We start from the raw sequence: 12,393 nt of genomic DNA, 5'->3' as shown, positions 1-12,393 counted from the left end.
CCGTGGGTTGTGCGCAGCTTTTTTTTTTTTTTTTTTTTTTTTTTTTTTTTTTTTTTTGAGCCAAGGTCTTGCTATAAGTTGCCTGGGCTGACTTCGAATGTGTGATCCTCCTGCCTCAGCCTCCTGAGTAACAGATTACAGATGTGTGCCACTGTGCCCAGCACAGTTTGTCCTTGAATCAAGCCAAAATGCCCTCCCATGAAGCCCCCCTGGAGCCCTTGCACTGCCCTCTGTGAGGTGCCCTGTCTGCTCTAACTGCCCACTGGCGTGTGTGAACAGTGGTTTGTGTCTGTGCTGTGGTTTGTGTCTGTGCTGCCCAGTGGGGATCTGGTAACCAGCTGCCCCTCTCCCTTTCTCCCCGCCGGAGCGGCCATAGCCCAGGCTGAGGACGTGGGTCAGAGGACATGGGAAGGAATGGCAGGCGTCTGAGTCTTTTAATGTACAGAATGGTGCTTTAGAGTTCGTGCTGCATCCTGGGCTGGGCCAGCGGCTGGGAGAGGCATGGGTGAGAGCGGCCTGCAGCCCCGTCCTCCCCACGCCTGGGCCCATGTGGCTGTCAGGCCTGGGGGAGGGAGCGGGAGCACTGGGGCGCCTGAGCCCGTGGGAGAGGAAGACTGGCGCTGCACAGGGTCTGGGCAGAGGCCCACGACCCACGTCCGGCAGGGTGGAGTGAGGTGCCGATGCCACTTGCCCCACTGTACCTCTGTTGTTCAGCCCTCCTGGGACTGCTGGGGCACAGGCACAGGCTCTGCCATCCTGTGTGATGGGTACACCCGCCCGTGGCTCATCCTCGGGACTTGTGCTCTGGCTTACACGGCCTGGTGCACACTGAGGACTGAAGGTGGCGGTTTGACCTTCTCCTGTCCCTGCTGATGGCTTAGTTCTTTCAGAAATTGGCACTGGGTAGCACAAGCCTATAGCCCCAGCACCCTGGGAGGCTGAGACAGGAGGATGGCAAGATCAAGCCCAGCCTGAGTAAGTTAGTAATTTAGCAAGATCCTGTCTCAAAAAGAAAGGCTAGGGATTTAGCTCAGGGTAAAGACCTTGGGCTCACCCCTCAGGGCTGCAGGAATTAGGCACAGAGGTGGGAGTGCTCTTCCCTTGGTGCTGGGTGGAGAAGTGTCAGAATGATCCACATTCAAACTGCTTCGCACGCCCCCCTCCTCAGCCCACCCAGTGACGGAACCGCTCTCTCAGCACAGCCCTGACACCCTTTCAGGATTTCTTGTTCTTTCAAGGAAGCCGCTGGCCCGAAGAAGCTTGGTTTGGTGCCCCGGCCCCACATCTTGCTTTGGGACCCTACACCTTCATCTGCACAGGTCTGAATGAGAAGAATAACACCTGTGTGGTCGTGAGACTGAATGGGTTAGCGGATGGAAACATGGGCTACATCGCTTATCTATTGCTGTGCAGCCCATTGGTCCCGAACATGGCTTTAAAGTAACAACCTCACTTATTTTGGGCAGGGCCTGGTGGGGTGGCTCTTTCCTGCTTGTCGTAACATTGATTTGGATGTGTGACTAGGGCTGGAGGATCTCTTTTCATTTTCTTTTGTTTGTTTTGGTTTTGGTTTTTTGAGACAGGGTCTGCTATGTGGCTGGGGTTGCCTTGAACTCACTAAATTGCCTAGACTGGCCTTGAGCTAGCAATTCTCCTGCCTTAGCCTCCCAAGTGCTGGGTTACAGGTGTGCGCCACGGTGCCTGGTGAGATGCTTTTGTCCACGAGGCTGAGTCGTCGGGTGCTGGCTGTCAGCTCCCATGGAATTGGCTGTGGTGTACAGTAAGCCTCGTACATGTCTCACATAGACGCCTGCACGGCAGGCAGGACAGTGGAGTGGTTAGAGCGTCTGCTCTGGGGCCAGGCACCTGCGGCTGTGACCTTGGGCCGCTGCTCACCTCCTGTGCAGTAGAGCAGTAGCAGAAGGCGCCTCATGGGGCTGTCTGGGGGCTTTATGACTTAGCCAGGCACAGAGCTTGTGGTGGCCACGCCACAGTCCTTTTCTCGCTCGTTTCGCTAGTGCCTTCTTCAGGAAGCTTTTCTCTCGCTCACACATCCTAGCCGTGGAGCTGAGTCTTGACCCAGAGTGGGCTGGTGAACTGGCAAGAGAAACAAAAGCCATCTGGGTTAGAAGAAGAAGTAGGAAAGCTGTTTTGAACATGTGGTCATCTAGGAAGGAGAGTCAAGGGATTCTACAAAAGGCGCTCCTAGACCTAGTAAGCGCCTTCACTAAGGTTGTGAGATAAAAGAACAATACGCAAAAATCAGTTGCATTTCTGAACAGCAGCAGCGCTAGAGTTTGAAATTAAAGACCAACTCCATTTATAACAGCCTCAAAAATATGAAACGCTAGTGGTAAATCAGAAAAAAAATGTATGATCTGCACACTGAAAGCTGTCAGACATTGCAAAGAGAAATAGGAAAGATGTAAATACATGGAACAATATACCATATTGTGAATGTTTAAGTGTTTATTCTCTCCAGTAAATCAATACAGTCAGACTGAAAAATCCCAGCTAATTTTCAGGTTTTATTTTTCGAAGAAACTGACTAGTCTACAGTTTACATGGAAATGTAAGAGAGGTAGCCTAGCTAAAGAAGTTTGAAAAGATAAAATTAGAAGACTCATACTGCTTACTTTTTTAAGATCTATAAGCTGCCTTAATCAAGATGTATATATTGAGGTCAAGTCTTCTAGAAGTAGGCAAAGATTTTTTTAGACACAATACCCAAAGTATTAATTTTTAATGAAAGCGTCAGTGGATAAATTTGCCTTCATCAGAAAATTTTAAACTTACGTTTCAAAGTGGCTTTTGAAAAGCCAGTGTTTAAAGAATGGGAAGACAAGCCACAAACTGGGAAGATGTACTTGTAAATCATGTGTATGATAAAGCACTTGTGTTCAGTAGTAACACAGTAAAGCAACAAGTGAAATATTTAGACAGCTACTTCAAGGAAGATGCACGAATATAAAATGGGCGTATGAAAGGCTGCTCACTGCTATTAGTCATTAGCAAAATACAGACTTAAAGCATTGCGATTACAAGTGCAGTCTGAGCCGAGCGTGTCGGTTCACGCCTGTAGTCTCAGCACTCTGGGAGGCAGAGGCAGGAGGGTTGCAAGTGCCAGCCCAGCATGGGCAGCTTGGTGACTTAGCAAGATGCTGTCTTAAAATGAGAACCGGGAGAAGGGAGAAGGTCTGGGGGTGTAGCTGAGCGCAAAAGACCCTGGGTTCATCCCCCAGGACCACACACACAACACACGACACAAGGTGTAGGGTGCTCGTAGTTACTTGTGGTTTCTCATATAAGAGAAATAATGTAATATTTACGTTCACGTGCCTGATGTATTTCTCTTAATATCGTGGCCTCAAGGTGCCTTCATTTTCCTCCACTCGGCCCAGTTTACCCCTTGTGGCAGCGTAGCCCTCCAGGACGGGTCCAAACGCCACGTTCCCTTTGTCCATTCACCTGTGGATGGACCCACAGGACGCTTCTAAGATTTAGGTGTTGTGCTGCTTATAAACACGGGTATGCGTGGATCACTGTAACGGGATGTCCTTGCCGCTTGCACAAAGATGCCTACAAGCAGAATAGCTGGGTGGAATGGAACCTCTCGTTTAAGGCTTTGAGGGCTCTCCACACTGATTTCCACCGTGCTTACAGAAGCGATGTGGGAGGGTTCCTTTTCCCCTGCAGCCTTCCCTGCATTTGTTGTTGATTTCTTGATGATGTTTAGAAAGACCGGACGAATCAATTGTTGGCGAGGGTGTAGACAAACTGGAGCTCCCATATGCTGCTAGTAGAAATGTCATTTGGTACAGTCATTTTGGGAAAGGGTTTGACATTTCCTAAAAGGTTAAAATGCGTGACTTCTGTTACATCTCTGCATGTTTATTTGCCCCAAAGAAATGAAAACATTGTGTGCACCGCATGAAGCCTGGTACGTGAATGTTCACAGCGACTTCATTTGAAACAGCCAAAAACTAGAAACAGGGCCTGTTGTGGGGGTGCGCTCCCATAATTCCAGCACTGAGGAGGCCGAGGCAGGAGGACCGAATTCAAGGCCAGCCTGAGCTACGTAGCAGGACCCTATCTCAAAAACTAAAAGTCTGAGGAGAACTACAGTACAGCCTGATCTGATAGTGGCAGAAAACAGGTCAGTGTTGGCCTGGGGTCCTGTGGCAGCCAAGCAGGAGTGGGGAATAGGTCAGTCACTTGACTACACTGGCGTTTCACAGATACGCACACGTCAGAATATGTCACAAACAGCTCAGTGGCAGAGCACTTGCCTCGTATGCCTGAGGTCCTGGGTTTCATCCCCAGCACCACTGCCAAAAAGAAAGTCAACTTGCACACTTTAAATATGTGTTTTATTGGGCCTGGGATTTAGCTCAGCAGCTCTGCCACCTGTTTCATAAGCGCAAGGTCTCAAGTTTGATCCCCAGTACACACACACACACGCACACACACACACACACACACACACACACACACACACACACACACACACTTTTATTGTGTGTCAATCATGCCTCAAGAAGGTTGTTTTTAGAATCAATATGGTTGTTTTTAGAATGGGGGGGGCTGTGCCGACAGCCTGGTCCTGGTGCCCTTGCCGTAGCTGCAGATTAGCATGTTCTTCTGTGACCCAGCATCCCTGTGAACCCTGCACCTTTCCTGCCCTCCGGTTCATGGTTGTGCACCTACACCTCTGCTTCCTGTCCCTGTGCAAATCTGTGTCCAAACACTTGGTTCTCTGCCTTCCTACAGTGCACAGCTTAGGGTGTGGATCGTGGGGGGCCATATCTTAGTCCCAGATTCACCTGGTCCCATTAAGTGCACAAGTTGGAAGCCATTTCAAGGTGTACCTGATTACCTCATGTGTCATTAAGGTCTGGATTGTTGTCACGGCCCCAGTTCAGACGCACTTCAGTAGGATCCTCCTGGGCTTGGAGTTTAGAATTTAAGATTGCAGGGGCACAGCCAGTATCATCTCCTATTTATTGTTCCATTCTTTGCTGACTTCCAGGGCCTGGAAAGAGCCCCTCCTTCCAGACTGGCCCAGGAACAGTTCCAAGTTCAGCCGTCCCTGGCCGTGCGTCAGCACCCGTGTGCCTGAGCTGATCCCTATGTCCCGGCCAGCCTGGGGACCTCGTGGCAGCTCGGCACCGAGCAGCCTGGGCAGAGGACAGGCAGAGGGCATTCTGCCAGGGCCAGTCAGGGTGGAGGGTGGGAAGAAGAGGGCCCTGCTGTCAGCAGGGAAGAGCAGCAGATGACCCCATACGGGGACAGTCCAGTTCTGTAAAGTTTTGGCTAAGTAGAATCAACAGACTTCCAAAATCTGCACAGAATAGTCTGTTAGTGACATTTCTGCCCTCTCCCCCTCGCCCCATGCGGTACCAGCTTCACTGAGTTTGCGTTTGTCCTACCTGTGCTTCTGTCTATAAAGACAAGTGGACACATACGCAAGGACTGACCAAAACAGGGTGTTCACATAAAAGAATTTATTACAGTAAAAGACATCTTACCCTTAATCCTTTCAAAACACCCATGCACATGCGTGTACACACACACACACACACACACATACACATCCCATGCTTCCAGCCACTTTCTGCAGCAGCCCAGGAAGTCCTCTTTCCTGAGTCTCTACAAGGTTTGATAAAAAATATGGTGAATGCTGCTTCTGAGTGCCATCCAGCAGAAGGACAGGCTGGTGACAGCATTGCAGTGTGGCCTCATCCACCTTACCCACCGGATCTGGCACCTCGCAACTTCGGACGACTCCTCAAAGTCAAAATGAGCACAGAAGATAAACATTTTGTGTCAGCTTGGAACATGAAGGCAGCCAGGACAGCACAACTGTGAAAGATGATACTCGTAAAAGAGGACTTTCAGACCTGCTTCAGAAAGTGGCAAGGATAGCCGGGCGTGGTGGCGAATGCCTATAATCTCTGCACTTGGGAGGCTGAGGCAGGAGGATCACTGTGAGTTTGAGACCAGCCTGGGCTACACAGTGAGTTCCAGGTCAGCCTCAACTACATAGTGAGACCTTGTCTCAAAAAAAACAAAAAGACAAAAAAACAAAAAAAAAAAAAGAGAGAAAGAAAGTGGCAAGGACAATGAAATGTGTGTTGAAGCAAGGGGGAGTTTTTTAAGGGATGGCAGTGCATTTTTTACTCTAATAAATTAGTTTTTTGTTTTTTGTTTTGGTTGGTTTTAGTTTTTTAAGACAGGGTCTTACCATGTAGTTGAGACTGCCCTGGAACTCGCTGTGTAGTCCAGGCTGGTCTTGAACTCTGCGATCCTCCTGCCTCAGCCTTCCGAGTACTGGGACTAAGGTGTGCGCCACCATGCCTGGCAGTAAATTGGTTCTTAATGATGTAAACATTCACTGTGCTTCTCAGTTCCACCCTGTATTTTCTTCTCTCCTTCCCTTTTGACAGCAAAGATAAATACTCTTTGTGCTCTGTGCACTTGATTTTCCCAGCCGTACTAGTTCTCGCCGTGTCACACACAGGACAGGGCACTGACTCGTACTCACGGGGCGGATGTGAGAGGACAAAGTGGCCCTGGTCCCCTTAGCCCGCAGAGCCTGCACCTGGATTGTAAGTGAGTCTCTCTCCTCTTGCCATGCAGATGGGGGCAGCCACGCCATTCCTGACTCCCGGATCCCCATTCTGGTCTCTGGGGCCGAGAGCTCCCCAGCCAGCCCCACCCGACACGACTGGGAGATGAATTACCAAGAGGCGGCCATCTACCTCCAGGTGAGTCTCGGCGGAGTCAGGGAGCTGCAGGCTGAGGAGCCACGCGCACCCCTCCTCCTCTGACCCCGGGGTGCCCCGAGTCTGCCCTCTTGGGCTTCTTTGTCCAGTGCGTCTTCCCAGACCGTACCAGGAGGTGAGTTCTTGGGAGGGAGGAGTTCTGCAGTCCTTACACAGTGTGGCTGCTCCGTTTTATTCACCCTGTGTCCATTTCTGCTGTTTCATGTTATTTTTGTTTGTTTGTTTGTTTTTTTTCCTGTTTTGGAAAACAGTACTATTCTATAAAGTAATATATGCTCATTCTAAGTAATTTGATACAAAGAGGAAATGAAAAAAGCATTCACCCAAGGCAGTCTCTGTTGACATTATTTCCTTCCATATTAAAACAAAATACAAGCTGAGCATGATGGCAAATTCTAATCCCAGGATTCCAGGAGGCTGAGGCAGGAGTACTGCTTGAGCCCACAAGTTTGAGGCCAACCTGGGCAATGTAGCATAAAGCTGTATCACTGTTGTGTGACTATCATGTAAGTGTCTTTAAATTACATCAAGTAAATTTCCTGAATGTACTTAGCTATTTTGATAATCTTGGGTACGTGTTTCCCTTGTTACACATTTACTTGATCATAAATAATAATCCAAGGAAAGCCTATACTAAGAATTCTCTGTCTCTTTCTCTCCTACCCTCTCTCACACATCTAGGAATTTTTTACTAGGAAAAAAAAAAAAGACTCTTGGAAATGTACTGGGTGGGAGGAATGGCCCTTTTGGGGGCTCCCTGCCCCGAGGAGCTCTCGCCTCTGTCCTGTCACTCACCGGCTGTGGCATCTTATTGTTATTATTCTTGTTGCTAGAAGACTTCCATTTCTGACGTCCATTGAGTAAGAGTTTGAGGGAGGAAATACAGTTTTTCTTAAATCCATTGGAACGATAACTTTCCCTAATTTTTTTGAAGCAGTTCTCTGTGGAATTACTGATTTTGTCCATTTTTTTTTAAAGGTTGTAATTAAATCCAGATATGTGCTTGATGCTGGCTCAGCCATGGTGTGTTTCTCGCATTCTTGAGCCGGTCACACACAGCCGCACTCCTACACAGGCGCGTTGGACCAGTCTGGGGCGGTAGAATGTTCCAGAAACCCACAGCCTGCTTGGGTGGGCGTCCCTGTGAACAGCTCTCAGGGCCCCTGAGGCCTCTGAGGTTGAGTAAGAGCACAAGGTCCGTCAGAACTCTGAATGAGAATGGCTCACTGGGCTCGGGAATCTGGTAATTCCTTCTTTTCCCCAGCGGGTGCGAAGCATTGGGAATAAAAATGACTTTGAGGGGCAGCTGTTCGTCTTCTGAAGACTGTCCCAGGCTGGGGTGAACGGCCCCTGCTCTGTCAGTGTGGCAGCTGCTGCTCAAAATGGCGAAGTGATGCCCGAGGCCTAGAGGCCACTGACTAGGGCCCTGTACCCGAGGCCAGGGTTCAGTCCCTAGTGCCACAAAACAATCAACTGTCTGTCTGGCTTCCAGTTGATGTCCTTTCTTCTACACCTTCTTGCTACATTTCCATACCCGACTGCATATCTCCATTTGAAACCGGACCGTGTGCTTCAAAATAGAGGTCATGGAACATCAGGTGTAACGCGGTCACTTTTGGGTTTTTTTTTTGTACCGGGGATCGAACTTGAGTCCCTGTGCTTGCAAGGCAGACGGCGGAACCACTGAGCTAAATTCCCAGCTAACACGGTCTCTTTTGGAAACTGGGCTTGGGGGGCGGTGCTGTAATCACAGCACTCAGGAGGCTGAGGCAGAAGGATCACCTTGGGTTCTAGCCCAGTGGGGGCAATTTAACAACACTCTGTCTCAATGTGAAAAATTAAAAGGGCTGGGGATATAGTTTAGTGTGTGTCTCCAGGTTCAGTCCCCAGTACTTAAAAGAAAACGTGTCTGACTGAGGGAGTTCTGGTTCCCTTTTAAATCTGTATGTTAGTTGAAGTATTTTATAAAAAATGCATCATTTTCTAAAAATGAAAGGAGAAGGCAGATGCCTGTGGGCAGCTGTTCCCAGCTGTTCCCGGTGCAAGTCGCCGCCCGTGTATGGGGCCCTTAACTGCCCTGTTTTGCCCAGGCTGGAACCTGAGCACCCCCGTCCCTGGGAGCCCGGGCTCCGTGGTCCTGAGACAGTGCTGGGGTCCCGAGGACCTAAACTGGGGAACAGAGTGGGAGCCTGGGAGTCGGGGCCAACCGACTTCGGATTTGTCCTTATCCGGTTCACAGACTGCAGCCGGGAAACACGCCCGGTGTCCTCTGCATTGGGATTGGAACCTGGGGATGTGGGTGGTGTCTCCCCCAGCTTGGCTGGTGGAGCTCTCGGTTCTGACGCCTTGGCGGCGATTCCCAGTCCTGGAGTTTGGATCTGAGCCCTCCTGTTACCAGCTTCCTGTAGCCAGGACTTCCTTCCAGCTGTTTGTTGGGAGAAATTGCACAACAATTGCATTTTTTTAGTAATTCAAACCAGAAGCTTCCCGGGCCCCCGAGTGTGCCGCCGCCTGCCCCCATGGTCACGGAGCTGGCAGTGACAGCCATGGCCCACCCTGCTCACCCCATTTTGGCTGCCCAGATGTGTGCCCTTGGTGGGGGCTGTCCCTGCCGGGTCTGTGGTGTGTCTTGTTTTTGCTACTGAGGGCAGAGCTCTCTCTAGCTCCGAGTCGTGAGGACCGTCCATGCGTGATGGCAGCGTGGACCGCGCTCCCCGACACCGGGCTCCTTCCCTGGGGCCCAGGCTCACCCTGCTCTGCCCACACCCTCTGACGACAGTGAGGAGTGGGCACAGCTGCCCAGACTTGGCCCGGGATGGGGACAGGATCTTAGTGTGTCATGGGGCCATGCAGAGACACTGAGCTCAAGACACCAGCAGCGTCCCCTACCCTCCATGCACAGTGATGTCCAGAAATGTCCCAGTCTTGTCCACGGTCAGGGTGGGAGCCGCCCCCCCAAAGGAACACAGAAGCAAGGCAACCGTGCAGCTGGCGTCAGCCACGTAAGTGTGCCTGGTGTCACTGAGTGCCGGCTGCCAGGTGACAGTGGACAAAGCTGGTGAAGTGAGGAGCCCCCATTCCCAGTTGCATTAGCAAGGAGGTCAGCGGGGCCTTAAGGTGTCACCCGCTGTGTTCCCAAGGGAGCGTTCTAGGCCATTGATTCCCTGTGATGTTAGCAGGAGGCCATGGTAGTGAATAGCAGGGCTCTGGAGCTGCTGCTGGCCTGGGACTGCCGGTGCTCCGGGTCCTCACTACATGAGGTCCTCTCACCTGTCAGCAGGTGATGACAGCACTGCCCTGGGGACATTGTTAGGAGCAATGGGCACAGGGCACAGGTGAAGGGCTGGGCACCGTGCTGCTACTAGCTAGCACATGGCCCGGGATCGCTGCTCCCTTTTATTATTTCCAGCACTGGGGAACAAACGCAAGGCCTTTGTGTGAAGCTATATCTGTTCCCAGTCCCTTTTATCTTATTATTTTGAGACGGATCTCACTGTGTCACTAAGTCGTGCAGGCTGAACTTGAACCTGTGGCCTTCCCGTTCAGCCTCCCAGAGTGTGTGCAGCGCCATGCCTGGCTGTCACCCACCATCGCGTTACTGTTGGGGTGAAGGAGTCGAAGGCAAAGCCCACTGTTTTGAGTAGTTAGGAAGTTAGAAACAACCAAGAGCTGTAGCTGGAGAAGTGGGGTGTGGGGAACGCGACAGCTGTGTGCCGGGAAAAGGGCTGTCCGCAGAAAGATGGGGAGAGGCTGGAGCAAGGGGGCCTGGGCACGGTTGGCGGGAATGGGAGTTGGGAAAGCAGCACAGAGTCCTCAAAGAAAGAAGTAATTGTATTCACTTTGGCAGCACATAGACTAAAAGCTTGAAAGTAGAGGGGCAGGTGGTGCACACATCATCTCAGGAAACTGAGGCAGGAGAACCGTGATTTGAAGACCAGCCTGGGCAACTTAGGAGACTGTCAAAAGTAATGACAAAAAGGCCTAGGGATATTGCTTAGTGGTAAGAGTGCTTGCCCTTCATGTGTGAGGCCCTGAGTTCAATCCCCAGTACTGAAGGAAAAAAAAAAAAAAAAGAACTTCTACATGATCCAGCAATCCCAATTCTAGGAATGTTATCAGAAGTCTTAAGACAAACACGAGGAAGAGACGTCTTATTCCTGTGCAGCATTGTGTGAGTAGCCAAGATATAGAATCAAGTGTCCACTGGTAGATGCATAAAGAAAATGTTTCTACACACAATAGAATACTATGCAGCCTTGAAAAGGGGAAATCTTGTCATTTGCAACAACATGCAACATGGATGAACCTGTTAAGTGAAGTTAAGTGAAATAACTCAGGCACCAGAAGACAAATGACTGTGTGACCTCACTTACATGAGGGCTCTAAAAAAAGCTGAATTCATAGAAGTAGAGAGAAGAACAGTGGTTACCAGGGGCTGGGGATAAGAGTCGGGAATGGGGAGATTTTGGTAAAAGGGTAGAAAGTTTCAGTAGAGGAGAAGAATAAGATTTTGGGAGCTACCATGTAGCATCGTAACCATAGTTAATGTGGTATAGGCTGGATGTGGTGGTGCACACCTATGATCCCAGCACTTGGGAGGCTGAGGCAGGAGGAGGTCCATGAGTTGGAGGCCAGCTTGTGCTACATAGTGAGTTCAAGGCCAGCCTGGACTACATAGGGAGACCCTGTGTCAAAAAACCCAAAAAGCCAAGTATATATTTAAAAACTTCTAAGACAGATTTTATATATCCCACCACACACACACACAGGTAAATGAGGTGACGATATGGTAATTAGCTTGATTGAATCATTCCCTAATGTGTCCATGTAACAAAATATCACACCCCATAAATGATGCAATTCCTATTTTCAGTTAAAAGTGTAGAAGTACAAAGGAAAGACCAAAAATTAGAGACTCAGGGTGTGGGCAGTGTGAGTGTAGCGGAAGTCAGCAGGGCCACAGGCGGCTCTTGGTGGACCCGCTGGCCTGGCTCCCTTTTCCTAACGTTACCGTAATGGCGAATATGGGGGCCTCACGATGTGACGGCCGCTGTCCCGGGCCTGGCAGGTGGCCTCCCTCCTCACCGTGTTTCCTGGGAAGCTCTAGCGCTGTCCACCACGGAGCCTGGGACAGTCGGGACTTTCCGGGTCCCCAGGGGAAGCAGGGCTCCACCGCCCAGCGAAGAACTCGGGGCAGGAGTTTGGGCTCTGCGGCCTCGCAGGCGCCCCCTCCCCCGGTCTTTCTGTCTCTGGGTCCCCGGGTTCTCTGCAGCCAGTGCGGCTTCGTGGCGATGGTGACGGTTCACGTCTCGCGTCTCTGCACCCTGGCCCTGTCCTCTGGGCCCCCAGGGCTGCCTTCCCTCCCTGCCACCCGCACAACTGTGTCCACAGGAAGGCGAGAACAACGACAAGTTCTTCACCCACCCCAAGGATGCCAAAGCGCTGGCGGCCTACCTCTTCGCACACAACCATGTCTTCTACCTGATGGAGCTGCTCACCGCCTTGCTGCTGCTGCTGCTGACGCTGTGTGAGGCTCCCGCTGTGCCCGCGCTGCGCCTGGGCATCTACGTGAGCACGGGCGGGGGGCGGCACACTGGCTGCAGTGGGC

General features: G+C 50.9%; 1 protein-coding gene across 8 annotated transcripts in view; it reads left to right on the top strand.

Moving 5' to 3' along the window:
- The window catches only part of Tpcn1 (two pore segment channel 1), a 55,139-nt gene that overhangs the window by 22,600 nt on the left and 20,146 nt on the right, over positions 1-12,393 (top strand). For all 8 annotated transcript variants that reach the window (XM_033762414.1, XM_033762413.1, XM_010604123.3 and 5 more), the window contains 2 exons: positions 6,640-6,767; positions 12,177-12,353. In XM_033762414.1, the coding sequence (XP_033618305.1) occupies positions 6,640-6,767; positions 12,177-12,353 (305 nt within the window). The remainder of the gene's footprint in view (positions 1-6,639; positions 6,768-12,176; positions 12,354-12,393) is intronic.

The sequence above is a fragment of the Fukomys damarensis genome, unplaced genomic scaffold (assembly GCF_012274545.1).
Source record: "Fukomys damarensis isolate Sample0158 unplaced genomic scaffold, DMR_v1.0_HiC HiC_scaffold_12, whole genome shotgun sequence".
Lineage (NCBI taxonomy): Eukaryota > Metazoa > Chordata > Mammalia > Rodentia > Bathyergidae > Fukomys > Fukomys damarensis.
The sequence above is the reverse complement of the archived record's forward strand: the minus strand, read 5'-3'. Positions and strand labels throughout refer to the sequence as shown.